This window comes from Podarcis melisellensis, assembly GCF_964234715.1.
Source record: "Podarcis melisellensis genome assembly, chromosome: 7".
Taxonomy (NCBI): Eukaryota; Metazoa; Chordata; class Lepidosauria; order Squamata; family Lacertidae; genus Podarcis; species Podarcis melisellensis.
In genome coordinates this window covers 24,890,632-24,910,684 of record NC_138539.1, presented here as the reverse complement: position 1 = coordinate 24,910,684, position 20,053 = coordinate 24,890,632, and the positions used below count along the sequence as shown (strand labels likewise).

Here is a 20,053-nt window from a genome sequence, read left to right as displayed (position 1 = left end):
GATTTCTTCTATTTCTTCTTTATTATTAAGCGTGCTACAAACACACACACAAACTAAATCCGTCTTCCGCTCCTGTAGTTCCGAGAGGTTTCTAGCACCGTTGAAGGACTGTGCTGTCTTCTGGTCTGTTTGTATGTCTCGTGCTGCGTATCAGGCACGGCTCCAGCTACTGATGGAAAATCCTGTTAGGGTTTTCCTTATTAAAGCCATATGCTTCTTTCTTCTCTGTGCAGCTAAGTGGCTAGTATTAGGATCCCTTCCCCTTCCTTGCAGGCTGCAATTTCCAGTTAATTGCAGTGTAGCATTTGCCTTCTTGTTTTTCCAAAGTTTCCATCTGAAAGTGAAGTGGTTAATAGAGTAGTAATTTGCATCAGATTTTGCTAAGATGAAAATGAGAACAGGACTGGTGCTGAGAATCATAGCCTTTCGAAGATAGGGCAGCTCTCCCCATGTGGCTTTTAATACACGTCTCAAGTTTCGTGGCTTTTATTTATTTAAAAACACCCACAATTACTGGAAACATCCTTTTGAAATGAAAATCCTTCCCAGAGCACAAAATGCAGGAATGAGTGCTGGCTTGTTGCACACTTGGTACCATTTAAGCTCATCCACTGGCCGCTCGTTATTTTTGCATTAGTATTATTTTACTGATTGCTCTTTTCATTAAACCATCATTTAGCATTATATGCAAATCATGCTATGCTACAAGGTTGTGTTCATCTGTGTATAAATTCAGGGCTATAGATAGGGAGCTCCGGTCTGTATTTACTATAAAAGAGAATTTTTCTGAGACAGAAGGGAACATGAAAGGGAGCAAAACATTTTGGAGATTGGAAGTCGGAATGTTCCATTCTATCTAGGGGGTGGTCACAAGCTGCTTCTTTCTGGCCCATTGAATTCAAAGTTGTTTTTCTTTGTGGGTCTGAAGCACTCTGAGACATTAGCCACATTCCTGAATGCCACGGAACCATAGCGATAAATTTTCAGTTATCTGCGTCAATGTTTAATGCGATTTGCAAGCTGGGCTTGTTTTTGTTTTGTTTTGTTTTGCATTGCTGTAAGAATGACAAATTGGGGTCCCACAGTTTCCTAGCGGAAAACTTAGATGATGAGAGGAGGGTGGGTGGGTTTGTTTTCTTGGTTTAACATCCTCAAGTATCTTGGGAGGATTTCTGGACGACTTACAGCCACAGGACGAAAGGGGACCCTCCTGTTCTCAGCTGTTTCGTTTTCAGATTTTCCTTAAAGAGGAAAATCTCAAAACAGCCCAGACTGCAAAAAAACTAGCACAAGCTGACATATGTTTCATTTCCCTGCAGTTAGCAAATATGAAAAAGGAAGTGTGTGCTACTTGCTTTGTATAGTTCCTCAGCAATCAATATAGTTTCTGCCTCCTTCTGGAAAAAATAAATGTGGTTGGGATTTCAAGCCAGGAGCAAACCTAGAGGTTCTTGAATATGCTCTGCCACTTTCCAACTTGTTTGAGTTTCTACCAGTCTGGAATTCTGCCTCCTGCAGCTTTTGTACATGGGCTTTGACTTGAGAGGCTCAGGATACAAGCGTACAAATGTTACCCTTTGCAATATTATAATATGATGCAGCACAATCTGTGCAGGTGATTTTATTTTATTTTTTACCTTAAAACATTTTTAGTCACACTTCAGTAGTAACCATTCCCTCAGTTCCTTTTTGCTTTAGTTTTTTTTTAAATAAAAAAATATGATGTCTCCCTGTGGTGACATTTCCAGTTAATTGCAGTGCAGTGTGGTGTAGTGGTTAAGAGCGGTGCACTTGTAATCTGGTGAACCAGGTTCAATTCCCCGCTCCTCCACATGCAGCTGCTGGGTGACCTTGGGCCAGTCACACTTCTCTGAAGTCTCTCAGCCTCACTCACCTCACAGAGTGTTTGTTGTGGGGGAGGAAGGGAAAGGAGAATGTTAGCCGCTTTGAGACTCCTTCGGGTAGTGATAAAGCGGGATATCAAGTCCAAACTCTTCTTCTCTTCTTCATCTCTCCAGTGCTCTTCCCACTTACCAATTAGCTCTTGTTCTGCTCTTTGCCATGTTGATTATATATATATACATCGTATTTTTCGCTCTATAGGACACACTTTTTGCCCTCCAAAAATGAAGGGGAAATGTGTGTGCGTCCTATGGGGCGAATGCAGGCTTTTGCTGAAGCCTGGAGAGCGAGAGGGGTTGGTGCGCACCGACTCCTCTCACTCTCCAGGCTTCAGGAAGCTATCCACAAGCCTTCGGAGCGCGGCAGGAGTTCCCACCGGGCTCCCAAGGCTTGCGGATAGCAGCTTGCAGCCCGAAGCCTGGGGAGCGCAGCTCTGCACACCACGGGCTTTGGGCAGCTATAGCAGCAAGCTCTGGGAGCAAAGGCGAGGTTGCATGCAACCTCGCCCCAGCTCCCGGACCCATTATGGGGGCTGGGGTTGGGGGAAGCTCGGGCTTCCCCCGCTCTAGCCCTGTGGCTAAAAAGGAAGCCAAGACAGCGAGCGGGATACATTCTGCTAGTTGTCTTGGTTTCTGCCAAAGCCGCGCGGAGCCTCTCGCGGCTGAAGAGGTTGTGCGTGGCTGAAGAGGAAGCCAAGACAGCCAGTGGGATGGATAATTTTTTTCCCTTTATTCCCCCCCCCCCAGAAAAAACTAGGTGCGCCCTATGGTCCGGTGCACCCTATAGAGCGAAAAATATGGTATGTCCATCTGTCTATCTATCTATCATCTATCTATCTATCTATCTATCTATCTATCTATCTATCATCTATCTATCTATAGATATATATATAGATATAGATATGCAGTTGCATTAGATTTAATCGACAGCATCTCCAGTTAAAAGATATCAGGGACAAGAGGAATACCTGCTGAGCCTCTGCCAGTCAGAGTAGACAGAGTAGGACCAAATGGTTCAGATTCACCTAAAGCAGCTTAATATATTCAACACAACAGATTTCCAAAGCAAACTTTGCAAATTCAAGAAGAGAGCTTTGAATTATAAAATGTTGTTGAATTTTAAATGTGTGCAAAAATTACTTTCTGCTGTACTTCCATCATATTGTGGCTGCTGTACACCATTCAGTCTGAATCTCTAACCATGGCCCCAAAAGTCATTGTTTCCTATTTATGGAGACAAAATAGACCCACCAAAATTTCTGTGCTGCCTGTCACGCTTAATTTGGTTAGTATTCTTTTCTTGATCCAGCAAGGGATATCTGCACATATAGGGGAATGTATTCAGGTCCGATGCATGTCATTATGCTGGTTCAGTTTCTGTTGGATGATAATCTTGATAACAGACTGCAAAGAACATCCTCAACTCAGGGTTGGTGTTCGTATATACCACAAAGTACAACTGGATCAAGACCAGCTTGTTTAATGGAACTGTTGTGGCCAGATAGGAACCAGGCATCTCTCTGTTAATCTCTTCAACCGTAAAATTACAGGGGAGGGCTGGAAAACAGCTGACATTTTGTAATGAAAGGTTAGCACTGGATCTCCTGTATAAAGGACAGCTATGGGAAAGGTGGCATTTGCTTGCTGGGGACTGTCAGAAATTAATCTTTGACACCCATGAGGGATAGAATCTCAAAGGAGAAAGATAGTAGTGGGTTAAAGTATCGTATTTTTTGCTCTATAAGATGCACCAGACCACAAGATGCACCTAGTTTTTGGAGGAGGAGGAAAACAAGAAAAAATATATTCTGAATCTCAGAAGCCAGAACAGCAAGATGGATTGCTGCGCAGTGAAAGCAGCAATCCCTCTTGCTGTTCTGACTTCTGGCATAGCTGCGCAGCCTGCATTCACTCCATAAGACGCACACACATTTCCCCTTACTTTTTAGGAGGGAAAAAGTGAGTCTTACAGAGCAAAAAATACGGTACTTTATTTAAAGCCTGGAATGATGTTGCATGGATTTTTCCACCATTAAACCATAGAACAAACCACTTTTGGCCCAACCACTAGGCTGGTACGAACCCACCAAAAGTCCCATTGAAAGCAGCAGATCAACAAACCTTATTCCATTTCCACAGAACATAGTTACTGCTAAATTGGGCTGGTTTGTGCCCCTTGTCTCTAGGGACTCTTTTGATCTAACACACCTGCTTTTTTTGCTATGTAGATTTCCAACATGTACAGACATCAGTCTGGTTTTAAGAGAGCCCAAAGCCTAGCCATTAAGTGTGCTTTCAGAGTGTAATTATGACTTGCAGAGTTCCAATTGAAATGCGCAATTTTGAACTCTTCCTGCAGTAGAATCACCTCTCTTCTCCAGTAAAGAAACAAAAAAATAGCAGCAGTTTGTATACACAGAGGGCAGAGGGGGGTGAGGGGAGAAGGAAAATTAGAAGGATGATCTGAAAAACCTCATTGAAACACCCCAAGTCAACATTTCACAGTGCTGGAGATCCAATGTGGGTTTGTTTCTTGCCCCAACTGAATGTCTTCCAGATGTTTTGGAGTATAACTTCCATAAGCTCCAAGCAGTAGACCAAAACATCTGGAGAGCACTCAGCTGGGAAACACTGGCCTAAATCAGTGAACTGACTTAACTTTGGTCATGTGTTTATAAGCTCATTTTGCATAGCTTAGCTTGGGTGTGTTCAGAGTCAAGTGTTCTGTGTGTAAACAGCAAGGTCACAAGAACGTGATGCTACATGCATTGGCCGAGGCCAAATTCCATTCCCTTTCATCAGAGAATAATGGTGAAGGAGAATATCTGGGCAAGGAAGGTCATACTGCAAGATGGGAAGAGGATGGTTTTCCTTTGTGAAGCTAAGTGCTTACTGGTGGTGAGGAATTGATTGCTTCCTCGGTAGGATATGGTGGCAAGGAGATGAATGGGAAATCTACTTGCGGCTGAGATCTGAGACTGAGATCCTGTGTGCCTGTGTGAAAGAGAGAGAAAAATGGAGGGAGCCGGCTGTGTGATTGTTGGGGTGAGAGACAAGACGTTCATTTTTTAGATGGAGTTGGTTCTGCTGAAGCATCTTTGAGGTTCAGGTGCTCTGTGGGACCCTCATGCAAGATTAGTGATTGCGCTGCCTTAGGAGTCCGCTTGCTCCCAATAGGCTCTGCTTATTTATTTGTAAACAACCAATTTAGGAAGCTACCAACGTGCTCTATCATCCAAGAGAAAAGAAACCCTGCAATGCTGCTCCTAAACATCTCATATTTGGGGAGGTGGGAATAAATACCAACACTACAGTATGGTGCAACGTGATTTAAATTGCAAGGGAAGACAAATCTGAATGGCTCAGTTGGTTTGAGCGTAGTGCTGATGACGCTAAGGTTGCAGGTTTGATCCCCATAAGGGACAGCTGCATATTTGTGCATTGTAGGGGGTTGGACCAGATCAGGCTTCCTCAACCTCGGCCCTCCAGATTTTTTTAGACTACAATTCCCAGCATCCCTGACCACTGGTCCTGCTAGCAAGGGATCATGGGAGTTGTAGGCCAAAAACATCTGGAGAGCCCGAGGTTAAGGAAGATGATCCTCAGGTTCCCTCCCAACTCTACAATTCTCTGATTCTATGAAATGTGAACACAGGGTGTCTCTAGACAATTAATGAATACATATTTTCAACCTCTGTATTATGGCCCCACAAGCCTCCATTCAAAGTCAGTAGCATAACAGAAGGGAGGGGAATCATTTTGCCGACAGCAAAGGGTTTTTATCCATATTGTTCTGTCCCTCTGAAGAACAACAGGAGCAATTATATGTGTGCTGCAGCTCTATGAAGAGGGAATCCATAGGCTTAGTTTACATACTTAACCCTGTTTATGGTCCTTTTTCTTTCTCTGGCTAAGTGCAGGTGAGGATTGTAGGATCAAATGTCAGCAATGCAGCCACAGCACTGCAAGGTTCTATTAATGTGCACCTTATCCTGTGCCACGTTATGGCTTCAGTTGGGAGATGCTATCCTGCACTGTTCATGGGCTGGAAGCAGAGTGCAGGAAACGGAAGACCACAGATGCAGTGATTGTAAGAACTGCAAAGCACCATGCAGGTAAGACCTTCACCTACCACCTCAATTTGTTTACAGTGTCCTGGGACCATAAAGTCCTGTTGGCAACCCATAACTCAGAGCAGGGGTTGCCAACATGGTGCCTGTGGGTGGACATGACCTACAGAGGCATTCACTGTCACTCACCTTGCCTCTTTTAGTTAAATCAGACTTGAAAGAAGCATTCTGCTGTAGCCAATAGGTTGTGGTGTGTGAGAGACTGCATGTGTGTTGTGTCCACAAATGCGCCTCTGGCCCCAAACGTTTGGCACCCCAAGAGCAAAAGCAAGAACTGTTGTTTTGCTCCTCTGAAAGTTGCCATATATTTGCATCTGTAAACAAGCACAAGCGAATTTTATGCAAAGTTGTGTCATGGACTGTGCCTTGAGTCTTTTAAATACTTAGCATGCAGCTGCAGTCTGCAGAACGAGATCTCCTTTGTTAAACTTTCCAAGTCTAACAGGTATCATAGCCTAACCAGGATTTTTGTTGAAGTTAATAGGATTTGTCATGGGATTTTAAGTGAAATTCTGTGCTCAGTTACACTCATGTAAACTAAAACTAATTCCATGGGATTATATTGGGCTTATTTCAGTGTGCAGCCCTGAGCTCTCTCACACATACTAGCACCACTGCAGCTCTCCTTGCTTTTGACAAAGTGGCAGCTTCTCTCAGGCTTGATGCCCAAATTTCACAAAATGGCTCTGGTGGAATACAAGTGATTTCATCAGTCCTTTGCATACTTTAACAAACATACTCTCTGCCCCAATGGTGGTCTAGCAATAGTCTACATACCATGCTATTTTTTGAACAGTTCGCTGCGGAGATTATTTAAAACACGCTCTAATCCATTCTGTATTCTCCTCTCATTGTGCTCAGAGATTTATGGATGTAACTTCCTGCACATCTGGATTATGACAGACCTCACAGTTGTTCCCCGCACCCACCCCTTACAGCAAAAACACCAATGCCTTCTACAATTTCTGTCCCTGGAAAGTGCTGTGCTCTTAAAACAGAGAAATAGTGTAGAATTAGGGAAGGCAGCAAGGGTGGAGAGGATCTAACAAATATGAACAAGTGTTTCCTTTGATGCAAGAGCAGTCCTGCATGTACTGAAAAGGATCATGTTAGTGTGTGTGGCCTCCAGAATGACAGTATTTTGCAGGAGGGACCCAAGCACGTGCCTGATATTTAGGCTTGCACAGTTGGAAGGGATTTAAGTGCTCTGTTGCCCCTGGGACATCAAAACCATTTTTCTTTTTAAAAAGGGGATTTTTGCAGTTTGGAAAGTGACAGGAAAATACATTCAAAAGTGTAGGATGAGCAAATGGGAAGCTGTGTAAACAGCTCCCAAGCAGATCAGGATGAAGGCTAATTGTCATATACCTACCCCATGAGCAAATGAGAATTAATGATCACTGAAGACAGGACCCAACACCATGTAAGTTTTTTGCAAGCAAACCAAATAAACAGGAGGAAACACAAGTCGTGAAGACAAATGCCACAATCCTACAGTTATGTGCCTGATGCTTCCTTATTCCCTTTATTCCAAACAATTCTGTAGTATGACACCAGAGAAAGTTGCATTACAGGTTTCTCCTGTAAGTATGTTTTTAGGAGAAATAGAATGGCACAAGGAAATGCTTCAGTGCTTATTCTACACTTGCAGTACAATTCTATGCACGTCTTCTCAGAAGTCCCATTTAATCCAATGGGCTGTGCTCCAAGTAAGCGCGTTTAGGACTGCAGTCTTCAGTATGCCTCTGCTGGATTGTGTCCAAAGGCTCCATATAAATGAATCCCCCATATGATTCAATGTGCAGATGAAGATCCTATCACTCCTCTCTGTGCAAACTTCTCAGCTTGATTCTACGTAGGGATGCAAGTTTTCAAATTTCCCTAAAATTGACTCAGATCTGATTTAGCAGGTGTTGGTGACACACAATTTTGTTTTTAATTTACCTCCTTATTTATATCCACCCTCCTTTTTTTTTAAAAAAAGTGGGGGAGCAACCCTATGCACAAGAATCTGGTGTTAAATTCAGCCACCATAAAGCCACACCAGATCATAAACCCTGTTCTGCATCCGAGCTACTACTGCTGCTCTGCCTGAGCCTGACAGAGGGAAAACAACCTTTTTTTTCAAAACATGGGAAGTTGGGGAGCAGCATCTATTTCTAATACAGTTCGTTTAAACTACATTTAATAATAATAATAATAATAATAATGATGATGATGATGCTCTAATGCAGGTTTTCCAGGTTGCATGACTGAGTTGAGTTTAGGATCCAGACTAAGTTCTCTCTCTCTGGTTCTGCCCTCACCACACTCCTGGAACACCCCTTTTTAGGTAATTTACAGTGGCCAGCTTTGGCTCAGCCAGGATGTACAAGTTACACTGGCATCTCTTCGGCTAAGCCGGGGTTGGGAACTTAATGCCAACCAAGACAGAGATCTGCTGCATCCTAAGCTGCTCAGCCCAGTCGATTTTACCACAGGATCGCCCCCGCCCCCAGTTATGAGATTGAAAACACTGTAATCTCTAAGTTTCCTGGAGGTTGTCACTTGCAAACAATTACAACTGCCATCAGTTAATTGTATGAAAACAACCTGTTTTTTGTTTTTTTTTAAAGAAATGAATAGTTTAACATAGGAAAATAAGAATAGTGATTCACCCTCCACCTCATATTGCCCTTTTGTGTTTGATTTTGATGTTGTTGTTTTTTAATTTTATGCCTACCCTGCTGTATCATTCAGTTTTATGACATCTTGTGGTGGTGAGTTCCGGAGATAAACCCTGTGCTGTGTGAAGATGTACTTTCTTTTGTCTTTCCTGACAACATTCAGCTTCAGTAACTGATAAATTGCTCAACGTAAAGATGTTGGTGGTGGTGGAAACCCCTATCTGAGGTCAAAAAGTGAATGGGGGGCGGAGGAAAGAACTATTGTTTGACATATTTTTATCACGCATTATGCAACATACAGAAAACTAGATTTTGATATCTTGGGTTCATATTACTCAGTTTATAGCCAGAGGAGTGGTTTGAAGCAGCTCTGGGTCAGCTTTTAAGAAGTGCTTAAGACTTCCTGTGCAAATAAACACAAATGCAAGAGACCTACCTTGGTGTAAGTCTGCCCTCTGCAGTTTTGAATAGGAATACTATGTTCAGTTTACCTACATGGACAATCAAATCCTCCTTGTTGTGATCTGAGAACATAAAAAAAAACCTTTGAAGAAGTTAAAATCATGGACTGGAATGTAGAATCTAGCATGTGTGCTTTTAGCCAGATGGAGGGCAGAATGGGCTCTTACAGGCTCCCAAATAAGCGGCTAAAAGGGCTTTTCCTCATATAGAAATAAAATGCTGATTTGATTCAGCTTAATTTTGGGTGCCTGGCTAATGCTAAAAGCACAGGGCAGGAGCAGCATCATACTAGAAGAACCAAAGTACAGTGGTACCTCGGGTTAAGAACTTAATTCGTTCTGGAGGTCCATTCTTGACCTGAAACTGTTCTTAACCTGAGGTACCACTTTAGCTAATGGGGCCTCCTGCTGCCGCTGTGCGATTTCTGTTCTCATCCTGAAGCAAAGTTCTTAACCCGAGGTCATATTTCTGGGTTAGCAGAGTCTGCAACCTGAAGTATCTGTAACCTGAAGCTTCTGTAACGCGAGGTACCACTGTAGACATAACAGGGGAAATCCAGCGTTTTTACTTCTGAAGAACTTTATTGCCCCACTGAGACAGCTTTTTATCTCCCCCTCCCCCAGCAGGCCCACTTAGACAGGTTGGTGGTGATCACTCACCTGTCAATTATCCATAAATCTCTGCGTATATATTTTGTTCTATTTGCCAACAACCAGTATTGATCCATCGCATCCTGGTCACTGTCTCTTTGAGCTCCTGCCATTGGGACGGAGATACAGGACGATGATGACAAGAACGAGCCGTCTCAAGAACAGCTTCTTCTCCAGAGTGATCTCGGCCCTGAATGGGAAACCTGGACTTTGAAAGTCATCTAATCTTCCTTGCTGTATTATATTATATTGTTTTAATTAGTGTTTTTATAGTTGTTCTGATTTTGAGTGGAGTGCCCTATCTGGGTGGATGGAGCAGCCAAGTAATTTCGTTGTCCCTGAGAGGGGGCAATGACAATAAAGATATTATTATTATTATTATTATTATTATTATTATTATTATTATTATTATTATTATTATTTTTCAGTCAACTATGAAGAACCAATCAGCTTTCCCTTCTTCTGTTGTTTCCCCTGTTACATTTAAAGCAGATGGCTGGGAATGGTAGTTTCCCAAGGCTGCTGGGAACAGAAGCTCTGTGGGGACAAACTACAATTCCCAGGATTTTTTTTTTTTGGGGGGGGGAGCAATGACTGTAGAAGTGGTATAAATGAGCTTTAAATGTATGGTGTAGATGTGACCTTTATAAGCTCCTCAGAGCAAAAACCTATCCTCTTGTACTCTGTAAAAGTACCAGACTCACAGATGGCATTAAAATTATAAACACACTCTAAGGTTCCCATTTTGAATAGGACTACCTTATACATTCTCCATATATTGGAAACTCCCCTGTGATCCTCAGGTGAAGAGTGGTACAGAAATTTAATAAATAAAAATAATAAATAAAAGTCAGCAGGAGTGGACACAGACCAGCGTTGCTAACAATGTGTTCCATCAATTTCTAAGTGTGATCGGGGTCTCTCAGTATGAATGTTGATTTGAAGCATCCAGCAAACCAACTTGTACAAGTCAAAGCTGGGTTGACCAAAAGCTAGTGTGCGCTGGGAAAAACATGGAAAAGGAAGATATTTTTGTGAATCATCCTGGGGCTAGTTCATATACTTGGCCTGCTTGCAGTTGGATGCTCTTAAACCCCGAATAGTCGCTGGAAGGTTTTGCAATCCCATTCATGGAGTTTTTTCATGGCAAACAGTTCAGGTATCTCATTCGCCATGAGCAAAGGGTTCATGTAAATAAGCCCCCCCTTTCAGCAACTCTTGAGGGGGGAAAGAATCCTATTTGGCTTCAAACGTGGCATTGTGAAGCCCTCCCTTCAGACTGCCTATGTAGGTCAACCGCTTTCCCAACAGATGGCTCAGAATCAACTCTATCCATGCCCACTTAGCCCCTAAATCCTGCAGGTTTCAGAGACCTGAGCTGCCAACATCATTGAGAGAATGAAAACTACAGGACTGCAGGGGATAATACTGTGCTTTGCATTTATAGCGTGTGTTTTAATTTTAAAAAAACAAACAAAACATCAAGTACAACTTCCATTATCAGATAGTAATACAGGTAGGAAAGAATAATACGTCAGTGACCCACACAGAGCGTGTAACAGAAGATCAACCAGGTAAGTCAAATGAAAGCAAGTAACATTCTACTCTGAATACCACCCCTCCCAGATTCAGTTATCAAAATGAATTAGCTTTGCTTTCTTTTATGTTCTTGCTCATTTATTATGACACTCAGCATTTTTGTATTCTTACAAAGGGTTTCAGCTAATGGTTCTACTGAAGGAACCAATAACAAAGGGAAAAGGGGACACCCCTGTTTAGGTATGTTTTAAAACTCTGTCAATCACATCGGTTGACGTGGACTCTTGTCATTATTGGACAATATAGAGCTCTGATTACCTGTGTCGAATATTTACCAACATTTATTCTTTCCAAGACACAAAATGAAAAGGACCAATGAAGATGATCAAACACTTTATGGGCACCTAAATACATGATACTTAATGTCTTGTGCTGTGTAAAATGTGTAAAATTTAAAATATTTCAGATATAGTCTGCAATATTTTAAATTGCCAATTACTGTTTCTATTTCATTTACAATCCAAGTCTGGATCAGATCCTTTTCTTTAATCCCCTCCCACCACCCGAGTTGAAGTCTTGTTTAAGAAGTCAAATTGCTGTACTTGTTTGTAACACACTGAGGCACAGGTCAACAGTGTATATAGCACCTTTTAGGCTTTTGAAGTTCTTCAAGCACAATAGTTCAGTAATTCCAACAGTAACCTGATAAGACTGGCCTGTGCTGTTCTCCACATATTGCAGATAGTGTGTGTGTAGGACCAGTGCTTTGTCTAAGGTCACCTAGTGAATTTGTATCTGAGGAACCTCCTGGCTTACACTGCACAGAACTAGCTCTTAAAGATGATAGAATCTAGTGGTGTTTGCTGTGTCAACCACTGTCTAAGTCAGGGATGCCCTCTAGATGTTGTTGGACTACAACTTCCAACTTTCCTGACTGTTGGCTAGGCTGAGGGGAGTTGGGAGTCCAACATTTGGACTCCTCATTCCTGGTCTAACAACACCTTAGGTCCAGCCAGCTATATCTGGCTAGGATCAGTCACACCAAACCCTGCCTCTCATCAGTAACCAATATTTATATTCACTCCCTACCCCATCTCTTAATAATAATAATAATAATAATAATCAGTATTTATATAGTGCTGTTTACTAATTATTCAGTGGGTTTCACATTCCTTATTTCATAAATACCAAACTATGCATGTATTTAACATTTCAGGCATGTTAGCTATCAAGACACCATGGGGCCAAAGAGAACAAATACAACAGGCAATTAATATATGAAATTTAACCAACTTATTCAGATATGTCAAGAATACAACTTGCATAGGATGATGTGTTTTGAGATCGTATGAGCAACAATTTTTTTCCAAATGTGCTATTGTTTCCCACATTCTGAGTACCACTTGCTTGCTACAATTGTTTACGCTTCAATGAGCTTTTAAACTTTCAGTGCTACAGAAAAAACTCCTGGAATAGTGCTACACGTGTTGGTTGAGAAAATAATTCAGGATCAGCTAAATCATACAACCCTGCTAAGTCATCCTCTGAGCAGACCCACTGAAATCAAGGGAATTTAGTTATGCAAGTCCAGTTCATTTCAATATGTCCGCTCTGGGTCTTACTAACCCTGGGCATCACCCATCGGCTCAATTCTTTTTTTAAGATGGAAATGGGAATGCAAGAGTTCTGAACCGCTTTGATTATATTTGGTATTCCGATACAAAGATTAAAACATAGAATGTGGATGCACTGACAGTCTCAAAAGACAACTGAAATAGACATCTAACAACAGTTTTCTGATAACTTAAAACTTACAGAGTGTCAGTGAAGGTGGAATAACCCTACACCTAATAGGACGTTTACCTTTGTCCCCCGCAAAAAAATACATTGATTTTGAATATCATTGCAAAAAAATTGTTTAGGCTCCATCGCAATATCATTTACATGAACAGCTTTGAGTGGCTCAATCCAATGCATTCTACTCAGAAGTAAGTCCTACTGAATTCAGTGGGACTTTGTTCCAAGTGAGTGTGCACAGGATTGCAGACTTAAGGGAGCGGAAAAAGCTCCACCCTAGCTCAACTCTAGTTATGTTTACTTAGAAGCAAGTACCACCATGTCCAGTGGGGCTGATTCCTGGGGTGACATGCATGAAGACTGCAGCCTAAGGACCTGGCTCACAACTACAAATGAGCTTATTAAAATGCTGGAGCTGTCGTGTCATTTTCCTTCCCATCGCTGGACTGTCCCAAGATATCTGCTCTTGCTCTGAAAGCAAGCTTCAGCATCCTGCTAAAACAACTCCGAAATGATATGAATTTGAAGATTGGCTCCCTACATACACATCTGCAGGTAAAAAGCCAAAGCCAAAATATCCCACACGCATATTCAAAAAGTGTTGTAACCCAAGTATTAGCTTAGGCAGATTTCTCTTTCTTTTCAGATGTCTCTCTCGCTTCTACATTTGTTTGATGCCTTTCAGCTTGTCTCCCTGCTATGCTGGAAGTACTCAACAGTTCTGCCAGCCTGGTCCTCTAGGCCGAAGAAGGTCTCCGGCTTACTATGCCCCCCCCCCCAGTTCCATTAGTTCACAAGGGAATTGCAGACAAGGCAAAGTCCACGGTTTGTATTTGGATTATCAAGATCTAAGTGTACACGGAACACACTCAATTCACCACTCGTGATGCTGAGCGATGAACAGATGGCCTTCATACAGAAATGAGCATGTGGATGACAAAGACAACTTCATTCGACGTGTTTGCTGCAAACCCAGCGGAGCTGTCGATCCACAGTGAGGTCTGTTAATTCATCTATTGATTTCCAAGTGCACTGACAAGCATAGGCCCTCGATCCTTTCTTGGTTAGCATCTTCGTCCTCAACTTGCGGAATTCAGGCATGTTATTCCTACCAATCAAAAATATTCTATTTCAACAGCGCTCTTGTTTTATTATTCTTTTACATTTGTTGGACTGGGTGGGGCAACCCAGTCAGATGGATGGGATAATAATAATAATAATAATAATAATAATAATAATAATAGTAATAAGTAATAATAATAAACCAACTCCCTCAGAACTACACAGCCAATCATTGCCCAATTAGCCACAGAGTGGAACAAAGACAAAGACACTCTACCCTTGTCACTGAAATGAAAGCCTTTGGGCCTTTCTGCTATAGGCTTTCCCCCCAATCTATGTACTGAAATATCCACACCTGCAATTCTGTAAAGTTGATATCAGAACATTTACGGACCACAACATTTATATGATACCCCACTACCATATAGGACACATCAAATATTCCTATCAATATTACCCACAAAGCATACCTGAAAAAGAGGTAATCACATGACTGATCCCACTGAAAGTCATCGTATTGCAAAACGCGGAAGTCACATGCAGTACACCGCAGCTGATCACAGGTTCTGTCCAAAAAAGATTACAAACATTATAGATTAAACACATGGAACTGTTCAATCAACTAATTTCTTAACTTATTAAACTTGTGCATATTATCCAATCTCATAATAGGTGCATTTCTTAAATCTTGACAGAAGTGTGAAAAAACTCACAATTTAATAAACAGCTGTTAAAAGGAAAGGAATATTCTGTTTCACATTTCCTATCCCAACACACCAGAACTAGACTAACCTTTAAACAGAATGGTTACACTCTAAGCTTTCAGTGCCACTGTTTAAAATTAACCTCCACTAAATAAAATCGGTTCTTACCATTCAATAAGATAAAACCTCAGGCTGCAACTCTGGTATTTACTATTTCAATTTTCACCCTTTTTTCTATGTATGGGTAAAAGCTTGGGTGCCTCCATTTTACAGGAAGAAGTTAGCCTAGGAAAAATCCTTATGGGAACTGACCTTTATGGCACATCACAGCTGATCTCTCACCACTTCCCTCCTCGCAAGAGGATCATGTCTGTGAAACTATGTGAACATATATCCAAGATCCTCTGTGTTTCTGATTCATATGCTTCTTTAACATGGGTAAGCATGATCTGTACACGCGAATGCTGGTGGTATACAGAAATCTAAACAAACATAGGCTGAATCCTGCATGTGCTGGGGGCTTCTCTCACCTGCCTTGCCACTGGCTGATGCAGCTGAATAGTGAACTCAGACTGACTCCTTGTGGCTACCAGACCACAGGCTGAGATAACTGTGTGCAGCAGCTTGGGTGGGGGTGGAGAGGGTCACAGATGGTGCAAAAGCTCCCAGGTTCAGTCCCAGCCATCTCCAAGAAGGGCTGAGAAATGCCTCTGTCTGAAATGCCAGAGAGTTGCTGCCAGTCCGTGTAGACAATACTATGCCAGATGGACCAACAGTCTGCTTCAGTATAAAGCAGCAGCTTACAGTATGTTCCTTCCTAATATAGCAGTAAGAGAAACATGAAAGTCTCATAATGCAATTGCCAGTATTTTTATTTTTTTTAATGCCTACCTCTGAGAAATATTTGTTCCTATACCATGCGGTGCGCTGCTTCCACCAAGATATACAGGGCAACATCTACAAGAATTAAATTGGAAAGCCTTGAAATAGTTTTGAAGAAGAAACCCCACCTTAAACCATTTGCCTGCAAAGTTTGCATCGTTTGATTTCTCAGGTGTCATTACGCTAGTGAGCATGTGTACCTTTTCAACAAACCTTTTGTTTGTAGAACTATAAGGCAGGACAATTCAGAAGAAATGGTAATATTATTATCTGCATGATATATGTATCTTGGGGGCAAAAATCCCAACTGGAAGGGAAATACTCCAGATCCTGCAGGATTTCTACCAAACACAACAGGGACTAGAAATCAAGCAAACATCATCATCAACATGGAGCTTTAAGTTCTGAAAAGCTATTAAAATTCCCCTGCCCTCATTTCATGGCATATTCTATATAGTTAAAAGAAGAACTGATGTGACCATTACTTCATAAACATCAGCTGGTGCTCCCACATACTCACAAAACTGTCAGCATTAGGGAGAGCAGAAGCTAAAGAGTAGAGCATAGCTTGACAAACACACATGCTGAAATTCCATCTTCCACACAGCTATTTAAGATGTAGGAGCCCTGTTCTCTTTTGCATCTGGCTGCCCTAACCAGCAATAATACAACACAGCAGTAACATTCTGTCCACTGAAAACATAGGGTTGGATCCATGCTATGCTAGTTGCACTAAGGTGCCATTGAAATCAAAGTGAAAAGTTAGCAGTGATTCAAATGAATCTGCCCTTTCTTCCTTGCTGTCCTGTACAGTGGTACCTCAGGTTAAGAACTTAATTCGTTCTGGAGGTCCGTTCTTAACCTGAAACTGTTCTTAACCTGAGGTACCACTTTAGCTAATGGGGCCTCCCGCTGCCGCTGTGCGATTTCTGTTCTCATCCTGAAGCAAAGTTCTTAACCTGAGGTAGTATTTCTGGGTTAGTGGAGTCTGTAACCTGAAGCGTCTGTAACCCAGGGTACCACTGCAGTTTGAAACTGCGTCCCGGGTAAGATTCTTCCCTCTAATCCACCCTCAAAATACACATACCCTATATGGATCTTTTGGCAGAACTTTATCGTTTCCATGTTGAACACAGACAAATTTACTTCTGAGGAAACATACACAGTTAGCTTCTGATGAACAGTGATATCCTAGAAATAGCTATATGGAAATACCGTGTTCGATGGGGCTTAGTCTCCGATAACCTGGCATTAGATTGCAGCCTAAACCTATGCACACATAAATGAAATAGCCATACCATTCTTCCAATTTGCCTCTGCCTTCCCTTCCACTGTTGTTTTGCTTATCCTGCACTTTAGATTGTAAGCTCTTTGGGGCAGTGACCTACCCAATGGTGCAATGTAAATAACTCAAGTCCCATTGATTTCAATGAGAACTAACAGCAAAAAGTATATCCCACTCAGTTCAATAGGACTTACTCTCAGGTAAGTGTGTACAGGCTTGCAGTCTTAGTGCAACTAAGTCACTTGATCCAACCCATGCATTCTTTTGTTTACTGACTGTCAATGGAGCCAAGTTGAAATTAGCTGTTTTCTCACTCATGTAATTTTTACTTACCTCTTACCATGAGCTTGAATGGAGGTAGTTCTATTTTCAGATGCAGGGCTAGGTGACTTAGATTTATGTTTCTAATAAAGAGAGAGAGAGATGGGGACCTCTTAACACAAACCAGGAGCATGGTACAGTTTTCCTGCTTTTATTTCCAAATAACAACGACCAGAAGTCTACTAGAAGAGGAGGAAGACAGAGGGTAGAAAAACAGCAAACAACACGAGGGCTTCACAGATGGTTCCCACTTCCGCAGTCAGCTGCAGCAAAGGTCCATGGGGAACCACACTGCTCCATCAGTCAGGCAGCATCTTCCTTCCTCCAGTAAGGATGTGCCCATTCTCTTAATGTGAACTTTGGGTTCTGGACCGGAGTAAACAGCTCTGGCTGATGCATAGGACTAGAAGTTCTAATCTGATGTGAAAACTAAAGCAGTGTTAGCCTTAGGGAATCCAGAACACGTTTTCTCTGCTTCCTTGGCTTTGGTTCTACCCACCACCCCCATGCAGCCCTGACTGATTACTCCTGAGGGAACCCCATCCTTGACTGTGGGGGAAGGTTGTCTTTTTTTGCTCTAGACTTTCACCACTTTCCTTTTTCATCTGGCTTTCTTCTTCAAAGGTTCTGACTGACACTCCCCCCCCCCCGGGAACTTTCCCTTTCCTCAGAGGTTGCTTTGTCTTGACCTACCACAAGATTTTTGGCATAGCTGTTTTCGTCGATGATATCTTTAATTATGTCATCTATGTCTTCTTCTTCACTAGCACCTTTTGTCAATACTTTGGAAAATCTGGAAAGAAATGGAAGGGGAGCATCCTTTGGTAAGTTTATTTAGAAGACACTGGCCAAAGTATGGGGATAACCGCTTCAAACACTTAAAACCCCAGTGGCAGTTGTCACACGTGAAAACGACATGTTTTGTCTCCAAGTGTGCACGGTGGCCAAACACAGTTTCCCACAAAGGTGAGAGGAAGCAATGATTGTTCATCTATGATACTTGCTATCATATGCAAGCCTGCCCAGATGCTTAGAAAGCTGAGGTAATTTCAAGCTGTTTTAGTATTTTAACTTTTGCACGTTTTAAAGCGGAGTTGTGATTTTTTATATTTTATTTTACTGTTTTATATTCTGTAAACCGCGTTGTTAGTTAGTTTGTTTGCAGTGCCTAAGTTTTATGAAATAAAATAAATGCACAGACTGTGGTCTGCAACTGTGGCTCGAGATGCATCTTTCCTGGGTTTGACTTAATTCAGTGGAGCAGTTGGTGGAAGGGGAAGAGGGGTAAACTGTCTGGGAGATAAGCCAGAGGGGGTGTTGGCATAGCTGTCAACTTTCCCATTTTTTTAAAGGGTCATTCCCTTATTCCGAATAGAATTCCTCGCAAGAAAAGGGAAAAGTTGAGAGCTATGGTTGGAGAATGTTAAAAAGATGCAGAGATGGGGATAGTCTGAAGGACTTGGGAAACGCTGGTGTGTTCATGCAAGCTAAGAATCTGGCAGCAGTAACAGCTGGGTGGTCGCGCGTCACGTTGCCTGGAAACAAGGGAGGGAGTAGAATGGAGAGACCAAGCGGCAGCCACAGAGGTAGAACACGCGGAAGAGTCGCGCACAACCCTCATTTCTGGTTTCCGCTCAAACACGCTCCTGTGCGGGCCAGGAGTATCATCATCACGCACAAGAAACAAGGCAAGGGAAAGGCATGTTCCGCCGAAGCACTTCTTTGGTGCTGTATTTTCTTCTTTTTCTTTGCGTGGGTTGCCCAAAGGCTGGGCGGGGGGAAGGGGGGGGGAAGCCTGAGATGCGCAAACGGTTGCATGCTTGCTCGGAAGTATCACTTAATTCAATTGGGCTACTTTCATAGTAACTTCGCTTGGTGAGTGCAACCTAAACACGCTTAGAAAATGAGGGATTTTATTTTTAAAGGCTTCGGAGCTTTCTGAAGTTTGCACTACACGCTAACTGGGAACCGGAAGTGCCGTTAATACTTTTCTTTGAAACTGCGCTCCCCTTTAGGGGCATCTCGGAGGGGCGGGGGGAAGAAAGGCGCGAGCATGCGCAGTGCTCACCTGGCCCTCTCCCCCGCCGCGGCGGCCTCGGCCTCGGCCTCTTCTTCCTCCTCGCGGAAGCGGTTCCTTTTCCGCCCCTGGCCCGGCCGGCCTCGCTCCGAACAGTCTCGCCTCGAGAGGCGGCAGAACTTGTTCTCCACCTCGTCCAGCAGCTCATCCAGGTCGTCCGCCATCTTAGCCTCTCCTCACGTCTCTCACCCCCCTTCCCCTCGTTGCCATGGTAGCAGCGGGGGGGGGAGAAGGGCGAGGGCAGGCGCGCCCCGCCCCCTCCGCCCCCACGTCTAAGCCGCCGCGGAGAATGGTTAAATAAATAAACAAGCCCCATTCCTTAAAGTCTGGAGTTGAAAGTTAAAAGCAGAACGTCACATTCACGAAGCACGTAAACAAAATTAATGTTTTTTTGTCTGCACGTAGTCGGCAGGATTCGAACCTGCGCGGGGAGACCCCAATGGATTTCTAGTCCATCGCCTTAACCACTCGGCCACGACTACAGAACATACGTGTTGCCTCTTGCACAACAACTGAGCTCACTTTGGAATGCAGCGTCTGCCTGTGCAATGTCTCCTGTTAGGCTGCTTCGCCGCCA

At 42.8% G+C, this 20,053-nt stretch overlaps 2 protein-coding genes across 2 annotated transcripts in view; one reads left to right on the top strand and one right to left on the bottom strand.

Moving 5' to 3' along the window:
- The window catches only part of LOC309374656 (uncharacterized protein), a 118,061-nt gene that overhangs the window by 81,829 nt on the left and 16,179 nt on the right, over positions 1-20,053 (top strand). The gene's annotated exons all lie outside the window — the stretch shown is intronic.
- On the bottom strand, positions 13,960-19,805 carry CFAP418 (cilia and flagella associated protein 418). The gene is made up of 6 exons (XM_081919884.1): positions 19,468-19,805; positions 18,093-18,192; positions 17,412-17,482; positions 15,803-15,868; positions 14,678-14,773; positions 13,960-14,253 (listed from the first exon to the last, which is right to left on the bottom strand). Exons 1-6 carry the CDS (start codon positions 19,638-19,640, stop codon positions 14,094-14,096), a joined length of 666 nt encoding a protein of 221 aa, XP_081776010.1. The 5' UTR covers positions 19,641-19,805; the 3' UTR covers positions 13,960-14,093.